This window comes from Miniopterus natalensis, chromosome 15 (genome assembly GCF_054644295.1).
Source record: "Miniopterus natalensis isolate mMinNat1 chromosome 15, mMinNat1.hap1, whole genome shotgun sequence".
In the NCBI taxonomy this organism is placed as follows: domain Eukaryota; kingdom Metazoa; phylum Chordata; class Mammalia; order Chiroptera; family Miniopteridae; genus Miniopterus; species Miniopterus natalensis.
Genome location: NC_142095.1, coordinates 29,338,739 through 29,361,647, shown reverse-complemented (window position 1 = coordinate 29,361,647; position 22,909 = coordinate 29,338,739). Strand labels below are relative to the sequence as shown.

The window sequence follows — 22,909 nt, the reverse complement described above, 5'->3', positions numbered from 1 at the left end:
GTGCCCTGACCCGGAATCGAACCACAGTCTCCTAGATCATAGGTCAGTGCTCAACCACTGAGCCGTGCCAGCCAGGCTCATCTTTACTTTTGAAGGATAGTTTTACTGGGTATAGAATTCTTCCAGTACTTTGAAGATATTATAATAATATTATTGATTAAATATTTTAGTATCTTGTGACTATATCTTAAATCTTAACTTTTATCACTTAATAAAAATACTTTTTAGCAGGCTTATGACCAGAAGAACATTAGGCGAAGAGTTTATGATGCTTTAAATGTGCTAATGGCAATGAACATAATTTCAAAAGAAAAAAAAGAAATCAAGTGGATTGGCCTGCCTACGAATTCTGCTCAGGAGTGTCAAAACCTGGAGGTGAGTGAGGAAAATCTGCATATAAAAAGTAGTTTGCTTTATTTTACATCAGAGGCACTTACATTAGAAATGTAGTCACATAATAGTAAAATATTTCTAATTGTTTATGTACACTATCATTTTTTTTTTTTTTAACAGACTCTCCTATGTAGTTTTCTAACTGGAAGGAACTTTAGAGATATGTAGTCTGACTGATGTCCTGATGAAACTGAGGGACACAGAAAGTAAATGACTTGATTTTTACTGTTTGTTAGAGAAGATCTTTATTTTATTCTAATTTAATTCTGAGCACTTTAATTATAAATTGTTAGTGATTCATGTAATAGAAATAATATCTCATTTGATATAATGCTTGCTGTATGGACCCCTCAAAAATGGGTGAAGATGTCTGTTATTTCTTATGTTTAAACTTTATCTTTGACTCTAGAATCAGTGGCAACAGGATGGCTTATAGAGAAAGCTGTGGTTGATTTCATGTTTTTTTCATTACTTGTGGATGGAGGGAGAAAGCAGACATTTGTCAGAAGTTATAGAATCATTTTATTTATATGCTGCAGTGAAAATGCCCTCATTTTCTCCTTCTGATGGAGAGATTTGAGGATCATTTTAATTACGGTAATGCTAAGCTGATAACAAAAATCTATTTAGCATCAGCTATGTGCTTAACCAAAGATTATACAAGATAAAATCTCTGACTCATGCAGCTTTCATTGTAATGGAGAGGAGAAATGTAAAGGAGCTCCCAAAAATGTAATTACTACTATGAAAGAAGCAGTAATTACTACTGCTTTTCAGGGTGATAAAGGGGGACTTTACCAAGAAAACACATTCCCTGAGCTTAGTCATGAGGGAGGAGTAGGATTTTGCCAAGTGGTTTGGGGCACGGAGGGCCTTCGGGGCAGAGGCCTGCGCGGGCTGAGGCAGGCATCAGAAAGCATGCCCGCAGCTGGGTGTGGCCAGGCACAGGCGGGCAGAGAGGGGCAGGTTCCTAAGTGCTAAGCAGTTGAGACTGATCCTATAGAGCAGGGGAAGCTGTCGGAGAATCATAAAGAAGGAGAAGGGGGTGGCAGGATGTATTCTGAAGGATCACTGCTAGTGGGATGGGTGGGGAACTGAGGAAGAGGAGGGAAGTTGAGGGGCGCATTGGAGATGGCCTGCACTCAGGCAGGGCAGCGACGGTGGGAAGCGTTGTGGGGTAGGATCAGTCCAACCTGTGCGGGCAGGAGGGGCGGGGGGCCTGACCTGCCACAGCTTCAGGCGCAGGGCAGTGCTCCTGCATCTTTTCAACTGTAGGCGACCACACAGATCTTACAGTCAGCCTAAAGTGGCTGAGGACTGAAGTGTGGCCGTGGTTAGAGGAGCAGCGAGAGGAGCTCCTGGTGCAGACGAGCGTGCACGGGAGCAAATAAGAACTTCTCTCTCGGAGCAGACAAGAAAAACGTCTCATTTGACATCACTGACTTTTGCCCAGAGAGACAGGAGCTCATCTGCAAAGAAATTCAGACCCTCAGATCTGTTTTCGAGGGAGTTTGTGAGAGTGAGGACACTAGTCCTTTGAAGCTGGGAAATTTGTCCTGTTAGCATGTTTCTTACTATAGGTAAGAATTGTATATTGAATATGTAAACTCCCTGTATTAGCAGCTGTGCTTATTATTTAATTTGGTTAAAGTACAGAATACCAATTTTACCTCAGTAATAAAATAAATAAGAGAAGAAAAGGAGGGAAGGAGAAAGAAGGAAAAGGAGAGAGAAATCTGGCATAATTTCTCTTGTCAGGAAAGTGATATTCACGCACGTGAAATGGGAAATGATACCAGATAGTATAGGATTAAAAGTTAACTCCTGTATGATCAGGGCCAAGTATGGAAGCATTAGAAGGTCCTTTGCACCACCTGGAAGGAGTAGTACTCACTAGGTTACTGGGAAATATGCTTACTAATGAGAAAGCATATTGGTAAAACTTTTGAAGGGGTCTTTGTCTCAGAAGCCCCAAATACTATGTGTATTCTTTGACCCCAGCAGTCATGTGGTTTCCAACGGGGAGTGGAGGGGGCGGGGAGCAAATTAATTAAATGTTTAATAAATAAAACTTAAAGTAAAAATAAAAGTCCGTTAAACTGAGATCTTAAATGAGATCTTACCTCCTTCTTGGGGTGGGTGGGCGTAATATAGCAAAGCAATTAATATTAGGGTCTCTGGAGCCAGATGGCTTAGGTTCTTGCCAAGCACTAAGCAGTGTGCCCTTGGGCAGTTCTTTAAGCCTCTGTGCCTCCATTTCTGTACAGGCAAATGGGTAACGGTACTTACCTCATACCTAGAGTTTTGCGAAGATGAATTAAGATACTGTGTGTGGAGTGCTGAGTTGAGTGCTGGCATGTAGAGTAAGTGTTCCTAAGCGTTAGCTCTTACTCTCTTGGAACTTGGGTAATAAATAGCAACGGGTACTGCACACCACGTGTTCACTGAGCAGATGGATTTCATTACTGATCGCCACAGTTCTGCTGTCTCGCCTGCTTGCTTACCCCAACCCCTGGCCCCCAAAGAGGTGTCGCTTGCCTTTGTTGAGGTTGGTTGTTAAAATGGGTTGCATCTTTCTAAAGAAAATTCTTGATCTCTCAGAACTGGGACCTGAAAATGAGCAGTGGTTCATACTCTGCCTGCATTCATGTTATTTCGTAACCTATGTTTTAAAGATAGAGAAGCAGAGGCGGATAGAACGGATAAAGCAGAAGCGGGCCCAGCTGCAAGAGCTTCTTCTGCAGGTAAAGAAGCTGGGGCGCTTTATTATCTTCCCTCCCTGTATTCTGCTTCTCCGCTTACTTGCTTTCAGAGTCAGTGTTTTCTGCTTTGGGTGCCTTTGAGGTAGTGTCGGGTGGGCCCACAGTAGGGCAGCCTCCTCATATGCGAGCCCATTGCCATCCGCATGGTCTGTCTCCAGGCTGGTTCCATCTCTCACCATTATCAGGGCCACACAGCCGCTCACCTGCCCTGCGTGTCGCTTATATTATACAGCAGTTTAATTTGGACACTTATCCTTACTCTGAAAAGAAACTATTCGGAGTGTGTGTGTGTTTAAAATCCTAATTTGGAATACCAAAAAGTAAAGCTAGTTAAATTTTAGGCACATTGAGTAAAATAATTAAATCCACCTGTAATACTTATTATCTGTAAGAGAATAACATGCAATACTCAATAAGCTTTGTAAAAAATACCAAACCTTAAAATGCATTTCTGTTTAAAATAAAATAAAATTTTATAATGTAATAAAGATCCTTATATTTATACTTTTTTGGATAATTGCCTAGAATTTGGATGATTTTAAAAAATATAATAGAGCCTTTATGTAAAATTATGGGAGGTAAAATCACAGGGTAGTTGGACTTTTTTTTCTACTTTTGGTAATTGTAGTTGGTGTAAAAATTCACTTTGAGCCATACAGTGGAGCTGTTTTCAGTCCAATAAAAAAACCCCACAACTTTGTAAAATGAGTCAGGGAATCTTTATGCTTTTGCTTTGTTTTTTTTGTGTGTGGTTGTTGTTTTTTTGGCAGCAAGGCAAGCAAGAATTTATTGGCCGCAGCAAAAACACACTTAGGACAGTGAAACAAGGAAGGTCATAGAAGAAGCAACAGGAGAGTCTAGGCTGGGCTGCTTTGGCTCACTGGGAAGTCAGAGAAAGGGGGGCCTTGGAGACAGGTTCAGGGAATTAGCCCAGGACGAGCTGCTGCTGCCCATTGCTGCCCTGGTTGTGAGTCTCGTGGGGTCCCTTACAGTTCAGGAGACACGTGCCTGTCGGGGAAGGAGGAGGGGGAAGGAGTGGCCAGGGTGTGCTCCCCGGGGGAGAACTCTCCAGTGTGCCTTTGCTTTTATCCGAAATTGTCTTTATTTGAAAAGCTTTCAGCCAGTCATAAAATAACTTCGATTTGAACAACTAACTGTAGGTCATTTAATTTTTTATGCAATCCACTTTTCAGAAATAAACATAGCAAGAAGGTACCAGGTTTTTCCCCCTAAAATATTCACTTTGTCTGATGGATGAGAAGGTGTTAAGTATTCTTAAATATTCTAGGTTTTTGTTTTTTACTTTCTAGATGCTTATATTTGCTTTCTGTTTTTCTTTCACCTTTGTGTATAAACCAGAGGGGCAGGAGAAGACCGTTTAGCCTTCCAGAGATCTGTGTCCGATCTGAGAAGGCAGCAGGGCCAGGGCAGAGGAGTAGCAGCAGGTAGAACAGAGATTTCCCGAAAATAGGGAGCCCCGGAGAAAGTGTTCCGCCTGATAGGCCAGTTCTTCCTTTCTGTGTTCTGTGGCTGCTTTTCACACTGAATGAATCCCGGGAGACCTACTGCTGGAGGAGCATTTTATGTATTTTTCATATTGGTTGTCCAAATAAGATTTTGTTTGAAGAGAGTGTTCTGAAGCTTTAAAAAAGACCTTGAAAGCTGACCCTTTATTCCTTTTCCTCCAGCTCCTCCCTTAGAGTCCTGCCTTCTTGTAGACCTGGCCTGCCAGGCACTCATGTCTTAACTCCCGCCCTGTCACCTTCCTCCCCTGGCTGCCTTGCTATTGTCCTTGCCCCTACAGAGTTAGCTGTAGTATTTCCCTATCAACCCATGGTCCCTAAACTGAGCCTTCCTCAGATTTCCTCAAAAGTGTCATGGAACATTTTGGAGCTTGAGTTTGGGCCTATGTTATTATTATTATTATTATTATTTTAATATGTCTTCACTGATTTCAGAGAGAGGAAGGGAGAGGGAGAGAGAGAGATAGAAACATCAATGACGAGAGTCATTGATCAGCTGCCTCCTGCACGCCCCCTGCTGGGGATCGAGCCCACAACCCGGGCATGTGCCCTGACTGGGAATCGAACCGTGACCTCCTGGATCATAGGTCAATGCTCAACTGCTGAGCCACGCCAGAAGGGCTGGCCTATGTTATTTTAAAAATATGTTCCTCTGTATACTTCTAATTATGTGTTTTTCAGAAAGAACGGTGCTAGCCAAGATCACCCTCATATGTGTATTTTCTTAAGTCCTAAATTTTTTCCCCCTCTATGGTCTCTCAAACCAAATATTTATAAAAGATTTCAACCCGGGGCAGCCTAGCTGTCAACATTTATAAAAGCAGGTCTCTCTATTGAAATGAAGCCCAAAGTATAACTGAAAACAACTACTTCTGTAGACATAGCTTATTTCCTCCTAGCATTTGGTTTTTCTTTCCTTCATGAAATAACATGGATGAAGTTGTCATAGGAAGTAAATTAAACAAGTTGTCCCTGAGCCCTCACAATTTGCCATGGCTGAGCTAGCTTAAATTTTTTTTGACAGTTAATGTCACAACTCACTGACATCACATGGCACAGGTGAGTTACACTTGCAGGCTTACGACCTCTTTTAATTCTTTTTTTTTTTTTTAATATATGTCTTTATTGATTTCAGAGAGAGGAAGGGAGAGGGAGAGAGACAGAAACATTAATGATGAGAGAGTCATTGATTGGCTGCCTCCTGCACGCCCCCGACGGGATTGAGCCCCAAAACCCAGGCATGTGCCCTGACCGGGAATCGAACCCCAATCACCTGAATCCTAGGTCGACGTTCAATCGCTGACCCAGACCCGGCCGGGCTCTTTTAATTCTTAATAATGTAGAAGAGGAACGGTGTGAGTACGGAATACCTCCAGGTTAATGAGCCTGGAAAAGAACAAAAGGCTGAAGGATATCAAAAGGCGATAAATAAGGAAATCAGGCCAAAACAAGGGAGAGGGGTTTTTCTTTTTACTATCAAAATATCATCATGCCCTAGCCAGTTTGGCTCAGTGGTTAGAGCACTGACCTGTGGACTGAAGGGTCCCAGGTTTGATTCCGGTCGCAGGCTCGTCCCCGGCCCTGGTCAGGGTGTGTGCAGGAGGCAGCCAATCGACATGTCTCTCTCACATCAGTGTTTTTCTCTCTCTCTCTCTCTAACCCCCCCCCCCCCCCGCCTTTCCACTCTCTCTGAAAAGCAACTGAAAATATATCCTCGGGTGAAAATTTTTTTTAAAATTTAAAAAACATTATAGCCCTAGCTGGTTTGGCTCATTGGTTAGAGCATCGGCCCTCAGACTGAAGGGTCCTGGGTTCGATTCCAGCCAAGGGCACATACCTCAGTTGCAGGCCAACGATCAATACGTCGCTCTCACGTCGATGTTTCTCTCTCTCTCTCCCTTCCATTCTCTGTGAAAAAGCAATGGAAAAAAATATCCTCGGGTAAGGATTAAAATAATAATAATAAAATAACATTATGTGTTTTTACTGCTCCCCTTCCCCTGAAAAATCGTAGATGCTAGTAAATATGCAGTATCAAGCTGTGAATCCTAGACGTATAAGAACTCTATCACTGTTTGTGTTCCCCTCTATATCAGGGTCCTCCCGTGGCACTGTGGCCAAGGCCAGGACAGGTACGGGAGTATTTCCCAAGGTGCTTTTTCTACTAGAAGAGAAGCTAGGCAGAAATATTTAAACTTATAATTCTTTTTCTCAGTTTTACAGTTTCAGCATGTTTTCCTCAATAATAAATGAATTAAGCAATAACTATAAAATAGCCTGTTATTTAGCAGCAGAAAATAATGGAGTATGACTTACGTAATATTTGATAATGGTATACCTAGTGATAGTTTTTTCACAGTGATTTTTGGACACACTATTAGGGCTACAATAAATTCGTGTCCCTTCTGTTTTATGCATTTTAAAAAAGTAAATGTTCACTTTCTAAGGAGATAGTACCCAGCCATTTTAAGATAATAATAATCTTAATCAAACTTTAGTTAAGGCCCAGAACCTAAAATAAACAGACCTAGGATAAGATTGCTAAAACACAGAAAACTTCAATTTATCAGCAGTGAGTGAGAAGATGGAACCAGCTGGTGGAAGGGAGTGAACGGCTCTGACTCCAGGAACTTCTAAAACCAGTGTCTGTTTCCTGAGCGGATGAAAAACTTGAGCTGTGCGAGGTCTTTCTAACCGTGGAATTCTGTGATGCATTTGCCTTATTAAAAAGGGGGGCCACTTTTTTTGACGTTTAAGTAAGGATTTTAAATAAAAGCAAGATTCGATGTAAAGACTCAGGTCCTGATACAGCTTATCATCACTGCTAAGCCTCAGTTTCCTCATCTGGAAGATACCAGGTGGGGAGAGGTTTGGACCAGATTCCAAACTGTGCCCTAAGGATCCTTAGTTCTGTGGAGGAGCCTAAGGGGCAAATGAGGACAGAGCTGGCTGGGCTCAGGACGCCTGGCCCCAAGCCGCCAGCAGCAACGCTACTTTCATCTGTCTCATAAAGTGGGTGTCTCACAGATGTCATTTGAAGAAAGGGTTCTGTAGCTTTAGAAAGTTTGCCTATCATTGGGCTAGACAGTCTAAGATGTGTTTAACCCTGAACTCTCGGGAGTCTTAGATGAGTGGAAACAAACGCTCACTCGGTGTCATGCATCACTCACTATAGGAGCTGCGGGTGCCACTGGGCTCTCCGATTTGTAAGATCCTGTTTCTGTGGCTGACAAAAACCATGGGCCCCATTATTTACATTAGGATATGGTAGACACCATTTAAATATATAGTTTTCCCCTTGGAATATATTTATTGAATCGGATTATCCTAATCTTTTCTTATATGTTTAATTCACCTATAGGTGGAAGGTCACTTTAAACTCTCTAATTTTAAACTATATTTTAAATGTATTTATCTTAATTCATTGAATTCCACCTCACTTATCCATAATAATCACTATATTCTTTTTTATCGATCATTACAGCAAATCGCTTTCAAAAACCTGGTACAGAGGAATCGGCAAAATGAGCAGCAGAACCAGGGCCCTCCAGCTCTGAACTCCACCATCCAGCTGCCGTTTATCATCATCAATACCAGCAGGAAGACGGTCATAGACTGCAGCATCTCCAGTGACAAGTGAGTGCAGACCAGGGCAAGACTGCAGGCGGTCGTCTGCAGATCGAGAGGGTGTACTCTGCCGTCTGAATCCTCCAAGGCTGACTCCTTGGGGCGTGTGAAACGCCTTTCAGACGTGGGGTGTCGTAAGCTTCTGGCATGTGCTCCATCACTCGCCCTCTGCAGCCCCCAGGCCCATGCCTGGCGCTGTGCTTCCTGTTACATGCAGGGTGGTGCCTGGATCCAGACCAGAATGTGCATGTGTGTACAGGCATGTGGTATAACTGTGGGCAAGTAACGGCAGCGAGGTAGACCGTCCGTGAGGGCCTGGCGGAAGGTAGGCTCGCTGTGATTCACTGTCATAGTTTACTGGGGAAATATTTTAGATCAACGTTTTGCTCTATCATAATTGAGTGGGCTTCCGCTTATGAATGGATGAATAGGCATGAAAATGCTAGATGCGTTCTATGCTTTCTTTTTTTAAAATTTATCTTATAACTGGAAGTTAACATTTTTGACCACCTTCATCTATTTTGCACCCACACCTCCATCTCTGGCAACCACCAATCTACTCTCTGTATCTTTGAGTTCGGGTCTTTTTAGATTCCACATAAAGTGAGATCATTCAGTGTTTGATTTGGGCATAATGCCCTCAAGGTCCATCCATGTTGTCACGAATGGCAGAGTTTCCTTCTTGTTTTATGGCTGAGTATTTCATTGTATATATATCACATTTCCTTGATCCATTCATCCACCGATAGATAATGCAGGATTAATGTGTAACTTGTTTTACCCTTCATGAAAATAGTTGATACCATCGCCCTTCAGGCTGTGACCGGTATCATGAGCTAGTTAAGGGAACAGGGCGCAGAGAGAGACGGACCGAGTGTGGGTGATGCTCCCCCATTTAACTGCTCTGTAGCCCTGTGTTCCGAAGAACAAATGGAGATGATACCAGGCCTCTGTCGCTTCCTAGCCCTGTGGTGAGGATTAGATGAGATGATGCCTGGGAAGGGTTGGACTCAAAGCAAGCAATGAAAAAATGTTAAGTGTTGTAAAGGAGTAGCAGGAAATCGGGGGGTCACGGGCGTAAGGGCCTTGTGGCCGCCAGTCACCTCCAGCCGGGGTCTGGTAAGGTTTCCGTCCTTGGGCGGCAAGTGACTCATGCTCTTCCGGGCCCTCCCCCGGGTGGAGGGAAGGAGACTTTTACGAAGCCTGTAGAAGTTTGTTATTCAAGGTCGGCCCTAAAGCCCGTCTTTCAGTTACTTCGGTGATGCAGTCTTCTCCCCTCAGTTAGCCAGGCAGCTCTCCCACTATGAGGATTAAATTGACAGAACCGTCTGCTTTTAATGTATGCCTGAAATCATCTCTGTGGCAGGCATCCACTTTTGATTTTTTAATTCTGAAAGCCTGTTGATGTACTTTATTCAAGTGTATATACTTAATTATTTAAATATGGTATTTTGCTTTAAATCAGAGGTGGGGAATGTATAGCCCTCAGGCCTTATAAATCATTTGGTCTGGCCCTGCCAAGGCAACCGCAGGTGGGACTAGAAATCCAATAAATCAAGGAGCTTTTTTCATAGCAACAATAATTTTGTATGCCTGAAAATGATGTTATAAATATCCAAATAGCCCTTGGCTGAAAAAAGGTCCCCCACCCCTGCTTGAAATTATCATTTTTGCCCTCACCTAAGATCTAGCATAAAAAGTTTTACCCTCACATGATTTTAATAGAGAGAATTTTAGGACATGGTAAATTCACCTATACGCTGTCCCTGTGAATCTGAGGCCTGTGGGTGAAGGTGCCCTAGGGCCTAGCCTAGAAGTCAGAAGGGGCTGTTTCTTCCTATATTCACCTCTTTATTGAAAGCTTGTGCTGGGCAGCTGCACATCCTGATTTGGTATTTTTCAAGAACGTTTGGAAATTTGCTATGCATTATATATGACATTTTTTTCTAAAGACATTTTACTACTAATTCCTCAAGACAGGATTTGGGGATTGGTTAGTTTGTGAAGTTTTCCATTTATTGCTTATCTAAACTAAAGTGTGCTGTAGCTAACACTTGACTCATGAAAATAATGAAGTAAGCGTCCAAAATGTTTTCTCCTCAATCCTAATAGGCCAACTCATAGTAGAGTTATAGTAAACTGGAGGCTTTCTTAATATTTTTATCTTTTGTGACAAAGTTGTAGCCAACGTTGAAAAGTACTGGATTTAGACCAGAATTTCTGTCTCCGGTTTGCAGTGGCTTAATTAGGGCTAAAGCTTATGGGACGCCTTTTGTCTGTCACAGGAAAACTGTTTCAATTGGGGAAGTGGTGTGTTTGAGATGTCATCTCCTGCGCACAGCAGAATGACCCTTATTGCTGTTAATTGCGACAGTTTCTAGTACTTAGGCCCTCATTCCTTTATGGGATACACAGAATATGGAACTCTCTAGACCTCCCCAACACCGTGGAAAACCCCGTGCCAACTTTGTTTCCTGATACAGGTTTGAATATCTTTTCAATTTTGACAACACCTTTGAGATCCATGATGACATAGAAGTGCTGAAGCGGATGGGAATGTCCTTTGGCCTTGAGTCAGGCAAATGCTCTCTGGAGGATCTGAAACTTGCTAAGTCGCTGGTGCCAAAGGCTTTAGAAGGTTATATCACAGGTATGTTGTGACGCTCTCACATGCTCTGCCTGATTCCGTATGTCAAACCTTTCTCCTTTTCTCATAGAAAATTAGTCATGTCTCCTGTATGCCCGTCCTTGACTCTGAATCCTTTCCCGCTTCTCTAAATGCAGCCGCTCTCTTGAATTTCTTGTGTGTCACTTGCTTTTCTTTAAGATGCAAACACAAAGTAAACTGGAAACAATTTAGTTTTGCCATCCCTGACCTCGATATAAATGGACTCATCGTGATATGTTTTGGGCGATTTTATTACTTTTTTACTCAACATTATGTTCTTTAGATTTGCCCAAATGATTTGATGTTACTGTAATTCGTATATTTTTACTGCTGAATAGAATTCCATTATGTGAAAATATCACAGTTTCTTTGTTCATTGTACTAATGATAAGCCTTTAATTTTGTTTTAATTTCCTAGATATTAAAAAACTGTTCCTTTACACCATGGCCAGTCTGGCTCAGTGGTTAGAGTGTTGGCCCATGGTCTGACGGGTCCCGGGTTCGATTCCAGCCAAGGGCACGTACCTCGGTTGTAGGCTCGATCCTGCCCCCGGTCAGGGCGTATTAGGGAGACAACCAGTCGATGTGTCTCTCTCACATCGATGTTTCTCTCTCTCTCTTTCTCTCTCCCCCCCTTCCACTCTCTCTGAAAAGCAATGGAAAAAATATCCTTGGGTGAGGGTCAAAACTAAAAGAAACAAGACCAGTGCTCCTTTGAACACTCCTGCAAGTAGACCCCAGTGACCACGTGCAGGTGTGATGTGCGAGATCGCTGGGTCAGAGGCGGGTGCGTCTGCAGCTTTCCTAGACAGTGCCACAAGTTTTCAGTTTGTTTTCACCAAGTTACGCTCTCACCTGTGGAGTGGACATGTTCTGTTTTCCCAGTCAGGTGGATGTGAAATGGTATTGTAATTTTTTTTAATTGAGATTTAATTAACACACCACCAAATACACCATTTTAAAGTGTATAATTCAGTAGTTTTTAGTATATTCACAAGGTTGTGCAGTTGTCACCACTAATTCTAAAACATTTTTATGACCCCCCAAAAGAAATCTCATACACATTAGCAATCACTCCCTGCCCCCCATTCCTGCCAGCTCATGGCAACCACTAATCTGCTTTTTGTCACTCTGGTTTTGTCCATTCTAGACAATTCATGTAAATGGAATCATATAATATGTGGCCTTTGTGACTGGCTTATTTAGCATCACGTTTCCAAGATTCACTCATGCTGTAGCGTGAGTCATTACTTCATCCCTTCTTATTGCCGTTGTATGGACCCACCACATTTTGCTTATCCGTTACTCGGAGGACATTTGGATTGTTTCCACTGTTTGGCTCCCCTGAATGATGCTACTATAAACATTCTTGTACAGGTTTTTGTGTGAACATAAGTTTTCAGTTCTGTTGGGTGTATACCTAGGAGCAGAATTGCTGGATCATGTGGTGACTCTGTATTTAACATTTTGAGGAACTGCCAAACTATTTTCCAAAGCAGTTGTACCATTTTACAGTCCTCCTGGCAATGTGTGAGGGTTTCCGTCTTTCCACGTCCTCCTAAACACTTGATATTGCCCACCTTTTTTATTACAGCCATCCTAGTAGATGTGGTGTTTCACCGTGGTTTTGATTTGCATTTCCCTAGTGACTAATGATGTGAGCATCTTTTCATGTGCTTATTGCCATTTGTATATCTTCCTTGGAGAATATCTATTCAGATCCTTTGCTCATTTTTAAATTGGGCTCTTTACCTTTTTTATTATGAATTATAAATATATACTGAGTATACTTGAAAACAAAAACACTATGTTTCGCATGCTCTGTGATTCAGGGTTTTTTTCTTTCACTAATTCAGAAATCTTTTTTAATTTAATATTTTTGTTGATTTTTAGAGAGAGAAAAAGGGAAAGGGGGAGAGAAATATGGATGTGAGAGCAGAACATCAATCAGCTGCCTCCTGCACACCCCCTATCGGGGATTGAACCTGCAGCCTGGGCATGTGCCCTGACTGGGAATTGAACCAGTAACCTTTTGGTGCATGGGACCAAAACCAACCAACTGAGCCACAGCGGCCAGGGCTAATTCAGAAATCTTTATGATTGCCCTGACTTACTAAGACTATGGTATATTCTACACATAGAATTTGGATGTAGAAACAGTGCTTCCGCCTTTGCTTTGAACAATTTCCTTCATTATAAGTATTACCTCCTAGAATTGCACATCACTTTTTAAAGGCATTTTACTAAGTTCTAAGGTATATTAAATCAAATATAAGCAAAGAGGTTGTTTTTATTTTGTTTTGTTTTATGGTGTTGGCCCTTTGGTCACAACATAAGTATCTGTTGAATGAGATTTGGTTTCTGTTGGATTTAGTTTTTAAATTGGCACCTCCCACCTGCTACAAATGTGACCCCATCCTCTTGCCCCTCGGCCTGTATCACCCCCTCCCCGCCCCCCAGGGCCCCCACCGGCTCCCTTCTCCCTGCTCTCTCCCAGAGCGGGACCTGCTGTTGTGTTGGCAGCCCAGGCCTGCCGGCAGCCCAGGGTCTAAGGAAAGGGCTTACTCAATAAATCACCACAGCTCTATTTTAGCCTATTCTCATTGTAAAAGCTCCGGGCGATTAGGCAGGCTCTGTGGTTTTTATCTCTTCGTGACCTCATCGGCAGCCTGGGGCACAGACTCTAGTTAGTTCAAGAGAAGAAACGTGTGCCTTTAGTGTGCGGAGGGACAGAAGGGCTCTTGAGTAGGACGGTGAGAGCCATTGTGTGGTTTCTGCGATAATGTGAAAGAAACTTGGGCTTTTCAAAGCCATTGTGAAAAGACAGTTTAATGTGTTATTCTCACAAGCAAGAAAATGGCTGTGCTCTGACAGAGTTTCCATATATTCCACTAATTAATATTCAGCACAGGATCCTGGCTTTAATTTTCTCGTGTACAGACTTGTTACTTAATGTACTTAAAGTCTGCTGTTCTTAGAATTGAAGTTCTGTTCTCACAGCTGCCTTAGCCTGTGAAGAAGGCTCCCAAGGCCATTCTAACGCCGGTGTAGACATTTAGTTGACTTTGTCCTTGTAGGGTTGTTTCACGCGGCCCGACAGTGCCTGGAGAGCAGTTTCCAGTCCCAGCACACACGGGTTTCTATTTTTTGCACGGTAATTAAGAAACTATTTTTATTAAATATGATAAGAGCTCATTTTGGCAAATTACATTTTCTGAGTGTACGTTCGGTCTTATAATGTAATTCTAAGAATTTCTTTTTAGGAACGTATTTCTAATATGTGTATCACCTACTTTGTAAACTCACTATTGAAAGAGACTGTCCTCCTTCACTCAGTAGCATCGAGATCTTCATATGTTCCTGTCGCTGCCTTCTCTGAGCTAACTTTCTAGATGAGGAGAGAAGCATTAAACACGTGAAATTACAGTAAGAATTGATCAAGGTTGTGCTAGGAGAAATAGAGTGTATGCATAGAAACTCGCATTGAAAGGATATATCCAGAATATTTATGCAGACTGGACAGTAATGCCTGTCTCACCCTTGTTAAAAGCATGAATGCTTGTGACCTTTTAAAATAAGAGCTAGTTTGAGTTATAAGCAAATGCCACCAGGAGAAAGAATAGGTCTTTGATGACTAATAGCACTGAGTTCAGCAGGGGGCCCTTGAAAACATGGGGGTTTGGACAAAAATGTGTCTGCCCTCTGTACCCCCGATGTTTCCGAGTTGCCTTTCTCTTGCCCCTGCTGGCCTTGGCTGTTAGCCCCGCAGTCAGAGCCCTGGGTCTTCCGTGGTGAGGGCGGCACGTGCCCGGGACAGTCAGTGTTGCCGTCCTCAGCGAGCGGCCTCTGAGGCCTTACTGAAGAAGCGGGACCGAGAGTCCGCCGTTGGTTTAATCTGAATTCTTTTCTTGCTCCAGTCTGCCTTCCTGTATTATTTTTTTCTGCTCTTATGTTTTAGAAAATTTTCCCCCAGCCGAAGAAACCTGGGTTCTTCCCAGGGCAGGAGACTTGGGGGGCTGTAGCTGAGAGCACGCTGATGCCCCCACTGGTCTGCCGTCTTCCCACGGGGGCAGCAGCAGCCAGGGCTGCAGAACCCACGCCTTCTGTTTCTGTTTCTCCCTGTAGATATCTCCACAGGACCTTCGTGGTTAAATCAGGGACTGCTCTTGAACTCTACCCAGTCAGTTTCCAATTTAGACCTGACCGCCGGTGCCCCCTTGTCCCAATCAAGGTACGTATTGTTTCAGGGCCAGAAAGGCCAGCCACGGAGCCCTGCCCTCCGGAGGAGAGCGCCGGCGAGGCCCTGCCCGCGCAGGCCCTGCGCAGGTCTTGGCAGAGCTCCCCAGTGGCACCTCCTTTCCCATGCGTCAGTCCTGTGTCGTATGGAGCCGAAAACACGTGCCACATTAATGAGCCTGTGTGTTTTTAATTGTTTGCTAGTGTAAACCAGGGGTTATGCTTGGATGCTGAAGTGGCCTTAGCAACTGGGCAGCTCCTTGCCCCAAACAGTCACCAGTCCAGTAGCGCTGCCTCTCACGGCTCCGAGTCCCGAGGCGAGACGCCCTGCTCGTTCAACGATGACGACGACGACGAAGAGGAGGAGGACCCCTCCTCCCCAGAATAAAGACAGGACGCAGCCCACGCTTTCCTGTTCGATGCTCATGTGTGTTTTTAGTGTGAGCTCTTGTTTTTTGAAATGATTGCTTCAGTCCTTGCCTCTGTTTGCACTGTGCGTTCAGTGAAAACTAGGGAAACACAATACGCGAATTACACGCAGGCTGACACAGATTGAGATGAAAGTTAACGTAGTGTGAATGACAACTCTGAACAGTAGGGCAATAGGTCACCTCTCAGACAAAGCGAGCCCTCTGAGGTGACAGTGGGGACAGTCCCGGGAGAACTGGGCAGCACGAACGAGGCTCATTTATCTTCCAAGAGGTGGGATCTCTCTGTTCCCCACACCCACGTAACCCCCCTTAGAACTAGGATCGCTACCTGGCTACAGTGAACAGGCCTCGGTGATCAGGTTTCTCACGCTTCTCGCCTTACCGGGCATGAATGAGCGTGAAAAGCTCCCGGTGGGGCGAGCGGTCCAGCGAGGAGGCAGGTGGCAGTCCTTGGCCTCAGGGACACGGGCTGCACTGCTGAGCTAGTAGTTGAAGGTCTAGTGGAGGTGCTTTACGCATCGGCGGCCTTAGACGGCTTCTAGAAAGGAGCGCGAGCTAATTCTTAAGTACTTAAGTGACATTTAGAATAATTTATAGTAAAACTGAAAGGATCGTTGTTAGCCAATGCATTGGTGCATAGAATTTTTTAGGGCTACTTCTGGAAGCCAAAGTAGAATAGCATTCCACATGCGTTAAATACTTTGCCAGCACTGCCTTTTGCCAGCCTTCTAAATCTGGGGTTTTACAGAGAAGGAAATTGTACCTATAGTTTGAGTCAGAGCTATGCATTTCATACGGCGTTTTCATTTAAAACAAAGGGGCGAACTCCTCTGACCGAATTGCTTGCTTACAGGTCCCCGCAGTAATTGTGTGATTTCACCCAGTGTGCAATTGATGGAAATGAACCAAATGTCATTACTTTGAAAAGTGAAGTCTTTCCAGAATACGAACAGCACTGTTTTCCTGACCATGTCACCTTTTATATGTTTTCATTCATCAAAATGACCTTAAAGCTTATTCCTGGGTAAACTGCGTTTCAAACTAACCTGATGTCATGTTTCACAGAAACAGCTGAAAAATGGTGAACTCTCCAAATGTTGGGTTTATAGTCGTGCAGTCGATAGTATATTGTTTCATAGCCAAAGATGCCGCCAGGAACACTGCTGGCATGTTCGCAGCTCCTGCTCCCCTGAACAGAGGAGCGTGGAGACATCTGCCACCATGGCCAAACCCCAACTTAATTCCACAGCAAGGCCTTGAAAGTAGCAAATAATAATGAAAACTAACTCTGCGTCTTTGTCTTGAGTCATTTGGCTTGGCCCCTAGATTGTGCATCTAGCATCTTTGGGCCCAGCACCAAGCTCAGCCCCGATCTGTTCCTTCCTCAATCCCGTAGGGTAAGAGTAGATGCCTCCTGATCCCTTTTACAGCTCTGCCCCTGTGCCTACGGTGAGCTGGGGGCGAAGGACCTGGCTGACCTAAAGTTTGGTTAGGCCGTAGAAACAAATACACTGAAACATACAACTTTAAGTTTCTTTGAGACAAAACTCATTCTGTCAGAAATAAGCCATAGTGCAGACTCAGAGTGTTCAAGGGGGCAGAGAGAGAGAGGCAGTTTTGAGAGAATTCTGCCCGAGCCTGAGTTTGGGGACACATCTCTTAGGCTGGGCAGGTGGGCGGAGCCTGAAACTGCAAAGGCCGGGCAGGTCTCCCTGGGCCTTGGGGAACACTGACTAGAAGATCGTCAGCTGCAGGCAGTAAACCAGGCTCCCTTCCAGGCTGCCCTTTGAGGCCCCCCCCCTTTACCACCCCCTGCCTTTCCCATCTCCTTGCTTGAAGGGGGACCTGGAGAGGCCAAGGGCCACAGCCAGCTTTATAGTCTTCAAGCTATTGTACTACAGGTCCCAAAACCCGTACACCGACATTCATGACAGGTACGTTAGTCATGACCTGTCCTCTACCAAGTGGCAAAATCCGTGGGAGTTTTTGGGAAACTGCTCTCTCCTCTCTCTGTCCTGCTACTGCTGCTATAGTGCTTTAAATGGATAAAACATGGGTTTAAAAGAGAAAGCAACCAAAGACTCATTACTGTTGGCCCCACCCTTGGCCGGCCAGCCATAGGTGTGCAGTGTTTGACCGGAAATGGCCTCTGTTCCTCAGTAATGTTTGGGGTCACTGCTGAGGACATCTAATAACAGTCTCACTGTGGCCGTCAGTGCACATCGCTGGTGTGAAGCCTTAACTGAGCAGAACGCTAGGCTGAGGTGTTTAGAAAGATAAATCCTGTTGTTCTTCCATATCTCCCCTAAACAGATGATCTAGGTCTACAGCTCAGCACTCAGGCACAATTTCGTATAAAAATCAAAGTGAAAAACAGTTAGGAAATTGTGATGACAACATCCAGGCATCTTTATAGGAGTAGCACTTGGGGTTATTTACGCACATGTGTGCAGGAAAAAAGACACCCCTCCCAGAGGGTGTGGGTCACACTCTGACTTGGGGAAGTTTGAGGGACCTTTTCCCCTCCGGGGTCAGTTTACTGTTACCCTTTCAAGTGCATTGCACCCTTCGGTCAGTACCTTCTTGCTCCATTAGCACCTGTGTGGTGGTGCCTGCCTGCCATGCTTGACCCTTACGTGGGAAGGGCAGTGCTCACCAGGCTCCCCTGCTCTTCCCCCACTGTGATCTTCTCCTGCGATGACTAGGTGACGAAAGCACCTTCAGGAAGTGTTGACATAAACTGTGCCTTACGGTCCTGGGGGACCTCAGCGGACCTCAGCGAGGGGGCAGGAACGGAGGCGCCAATTCAGTGACCTCTCACCTCTCCGCCATGCCCGCTGCCCCTCTGAAACTTGACAGTGATGCCATGTGTTTTGTTTCCTTCCATTTAATTCTGTATAGAAGTGGTGGGGTGAAAACTGGCTTCTGCCATCTTAACGGGATGAAAGAGTAACTCCCCTCATTAGCAGAATTTACAGTGGAAACCACACCCTGCCAGGTTTGAAAAATAATAATACCGGCTCAGTCCTCAAACACAAATTAGCCCCCGTCAGGCCATCCACCTGGAGATAGTCCACAGGAGGGCTCAGTGTACATGCAGACCTCCATACCTCGGCCGTTTGCTGAACCACGACCCTTGGCTGCTTGGGTTGTGGAGGCAGCCAAGTTGCTCCGAGGACAGTTGTAACTTAGGTGCCTGGGACGGTCAGAACCGGGTGGGGGTGGGGTGCCCGGGGGCAGGGTCAGCAAAGCAAGGGAACCGCCTCAGCTGTTTCTACCGTAGCCACACTCGCAGAGAGACCACAAATTAGTTTTATCAGTGATTCGCCTCAAAGACCCTTTAAATACCTATCTAACTCCCTTCAGGTAGATAAAAGGTGTGTCCCAACCCCAAAAATCTGTGAGGTGGACGTTAGAAGGTGCTGCCTTAGCCGTGCATATAAAGATTTAGCCCTTCAGTAAGTATTTGAACAGAAAGCATTCGGGCGGATGAGTGCTGTGGAGAGAAAGGACAGGGCGATGGACAGTGGGCAGAAGGCTGCTCCGGTCGGGGGCGGCCAGCAGTGCCCGTAGCCAAGCGAAGGTCCTACCCCATGAAGTTCTCGGCGTCCTTCCCTTCCAGTCTAAAGGTGGGAAAGTAACCCCTTTTCTAGGTGTTTTCTTCTAGCTCTATGTTATTGAAGACACAAAGATCTTTTTGTATTAGACACATGAAAGGTATTTTATTCTGCGTATGTAGTGGGGTCAGTACAGCTAAAGACGACGTGAGGACCATTTTCCCAAATAGGCTCCCCGTTTCATGCACCCGGAGCATTTCCCAAGCACTGATGACCGTCCGTATGAATCTGCCGCAGACCCGCAGTGCCTGCCAGGGCCCCGCGCCTCGCCGCTGGAGGGGCCCTCGGAAATGTGCCTCCCTGCCCTCTGATTCACGGTCGATACGATGTCCACTTAGTTTAACTTCCACTGAAGCCAAACGCTAAAGAAAAAAGGCTGATATTTGCTTAAAATTTTACCTTAAAAAATTTGAACTAAATATTCACACAAATCACAGTATTTCTCAGGAATTAGCCCCTTTACACAACCAAGATATCTCTAAAAAGTTATGCTTAGATAAACGTCAGGATCCAGGTTTCCCACATACCTCTCCACGCACAGAATGCTCAGGAAGAAAAGGTGGGGGTGCAAAACTGACCCTCCAGTTGGGCCCCGGGAATCCCTGACAAGCACAGGAGTTTAACTGGGAGCAGAGACGGGAGAAGGTGCCCTCCCTTCTTTGTATTTTGTGCTGTGGCTCTCAGGTGGGGTGAACCCTTGTCTCATTCTTACGGGGCCTTTGCTTTACAAAAGGCCTGGAGGGCTGACAACTTGCCGTTCCAGCAGGTCGGCCTCTGAGCCTGTCTCCCCGCTCCTCGCTGCGTAGGGGTCGATGTAGCTGAAAGTAAGGGCAGGACTCGCCCCTTCTCCACCGAGGGCCTGAGCGCGAGAGAACATCTCTCCGCCCCACTCTTAAGGCGTCACTTGTCTACCACCCCCCAGCCTGCGTGGCCAAGCCTGCACCCCCCCCAGTCCCTTCCTCCTGGGAGGACCACGTCGCTTCCTGAAAGCCACTCCCTCCGCGCTGTCCTCCCGGGTGGCTTTGGGATTAGCATCAGGCCTGTCACACCAAGTGTGAAACAGCCAGAGCAGGAGTGGGACTTTGCTCTTGAGGCTGTGGCGTCCGCGTTGGGTCTCTCTCAACTCAGAAGACCCCGGGTTTAGACACACTTGGGAAGAAGCTCCTCCGTGGCACAGACTCGCACACTGGTCACTGGCAGGGGCTTGAGGTTAAGTTACCAATACCTTTCTCTACCGCATTTGCTTCCCTTCGTGTCTATCTCAACATAAGGAAACTTCCCCAGATCACGTTTGGGTTTTAAAACGCATCATAGTGTCACTTACCTATGTCACCTTCACATGTCAGGCATCGTCTAATGACAGATGGCCTGATTCTGCTTGTTCACGACTGAAGTCAGATTTTTTTTTCATACTAAAAGCTCTCTGAGGACCCAGACACTCTTCTGCTAAACACTTCTGAGCAGTTGCCGCTCTTTTTCCCAGTAGTACCATGACAGGTCCAACCCTGCCGTGTCCTGTAAGGTGGAAATCCCACCCGGCCGACTGCACTGGCCGCTCCGGAGCCCGAGCTGGGGACACAGTTCAGTCTGTTCCTGGGGGTGTTCCCTTTACCCCCGTCGCACTTGACTTCAGACGAAAAAGGAAACGGCCGTGGGCCCAGGTCGCTGTTCGCTAACTTTCTCATTTGGAGAGCCTTTACTCTGATCACGTGCTGTTAGGTTTTATTTCCAGAAAATATAGTTCTGCTTTTTTTTTCTGCATGAAGGAAACATCCTGGTGCCACATGCTCTAAGCAGTTTAAAAAAGCGAAATAAGGGGGAAATGCAAACACCACATCTGACTTGCCTAAAGTAGACTTTATTAGATTGGAGTACCTAACCCAATACAATGTATTATTTTGTAGCATCTCAAACTTTGTAAATAAATACCGTTATTTTTATATGGAAATTTTATAGAAGAGCTATTTCTGTATACTTAATTATTCCTGGATTTTCTGAAATTGCTTCCAATAAATAACAGACAAGTCCTAAGCCGTGTTCTTCGAAAGATGGTTCGAGGACCACCCGCAGCGGAATTGACGGGGCGGGGGGTGGGGGTTAACGTTTTGCACCCCTAGGGCCCGTTCCCAGACACTCGGGTGCTCGGGAGTGGGGCCTGGGAAGCTGTACTTTTAATAAACTCTGAGTGATGTTTTTGTCCATTAAAGTGTGAGTATCTTTGTCCATCCTGTAAGGTTAAAAGAAGGAAAGAAAGGAAAAGCTTCCAAAATGAGGATCGTTTGTGCTTGAGAGGGAAAAATAATGTATCAGGCTTGTATGATTGAATGAGATGCACTATAGAAAAAAATAAACATTTAAAATAATGTTGGTCTCATTATTAGCCGGCGGATAGGGGGTTAGTGGGTATTGTGGTGCCCTGCCTAGCTCCCCCTCCTTTAGGACCGAGACACTCCCCCCACTGCTGAGTTCCTCCCCAAGGAATTGCAGCCAGTGAGGGGGTACAAAGCCCAGCCCCCCTGCCCCAACTTAGGGTATCTGAAAGGCCACCCCAACTTCAGAGTTCCTTGTGGAATCGGTCAGCTCCTCTGGCAGCTGCGTGATAGTTCGGCTTCCTCCTCTGCCCCGTCCTGTTTCCCTCACTACTTTATAGGTGACGTTGCCAGGAGCACCCTCCAATACGTGGACACCACCTGTCCCACCTATGGTAGAAATAAGTCAGATGTTTAAAAGGTTTTCTACACTTACTTACAAAGATATATGTACTCCTATGTTCATTGCAGCGTTGTTCACAATAGCCAAGACATACACGTAACCCAAGTGTCCTTTGATGGATGGTTGGTTAACAGGTGTGATACGTATATGCAATGGAATACTACTCAGCCATTAAAAAGATGGATTTTTTTGGTAACAACATGGATGGATCTTGAGAGTTATGCTAAGTGAAATAAGACAGAAAAGGACAAGAACCATAGATTTTATTCACATGCGGGTTATAAAACAGAAAACCACAAAACAAAAACCACATAGATGCAGACAACTGAATGGTGGTTGGTTACCAGAGGGGAAGAAGAGCGGTAAAGAAGGTCAAATGCAAGGTGATGGAAGGAGACTAGACCGTGGTGAGCACACGGTAAGAGTATACACAGATATTAACGTAAGAAACATTCAGGCCCGTGAAGAATTTTTGTGAGTTTATTTGAGCCAAACTGTTGAAAATTGCTGGGAAGCAAAATCTCAACAGATTGAGATAATGCTCCGGAGAATGGCAGTTTTGCGTCTTGCTTTGTACATTTTGATCAAAAAGAGGAGACGTAAGTTACATGAAATCTGTTGGTGATTGGGAGGTGGGAAAAAGCAAAGTGGGGAGCAAACTCTGGGATTGGATAAAAAGTAAAATGACAGACTGTACTTTCACGTGGGTGGGTACAGGATAGTTAACAGTCAACAGTTAACAAGGTAACAAAAGCAATGAGGATCTGTGGTCTCTGCCCTGGTGCATTGGGGGGGGACAGTACTTTGTTTTGCAAAGGCATGTAAATCAGGTATGTTCTCTCAGATGCCAAAAAGACAACCCGCCAGGCTTAGTTAAGGTGAAAATTAACCTTTTTGTTAAGGAAAAACACTGCCATAGGAGAGGACTACCTGTTTTTAG

General features: G+C 44.9%; 1 protein-coding gene across 2 annotated transcripts in view; it reads left to right on the top strand.

The window, feature by feature from the left end:
- The window catches only part of TFDP2 (transcription factor Dp-2), a 123,119-nt gene extending 101,499 nt beyond the window's left edge, over positions 1 to 21,620 (top strand). The window contains exons 8-13 of one of the 2 annotated variants that reach the window (XM_016209872.2): positions 232 to 375; positions 3,069 to 3,137; positions 8,163 to 8,314; positions 10,789 to 10,955; positions 15,099 to 15,204; positions 15,414 to 21,620. In XM_016209872.2, coding sequence (XP_016065358.1) covers positions 232 to 375; positions 3,069 to 3,137; positions 8,163 to 8,314; positions 10,789 to 10,955; positions 15,099 to 15,204; positions 15,414 to 15,597 — 822 coding nt within the window. In that variant the 3' untranslated portion in view covers positions 15,598 to 21,620. Of the gene's footprint in view, positions 1 to 228; positions 376 to 3,068; positions 3,138 to 8,162; positions 8,315 to 10,788; positions 10,956 to 15,098; positions 15,205 to 15,413 lie in introns of both variants that reach the window. The other variant, XM_016209871.2, reaches the window with a different exon arrangement.
- Positions 21,621 to 22,909: the final 1,289 nt, after the last annotated feature.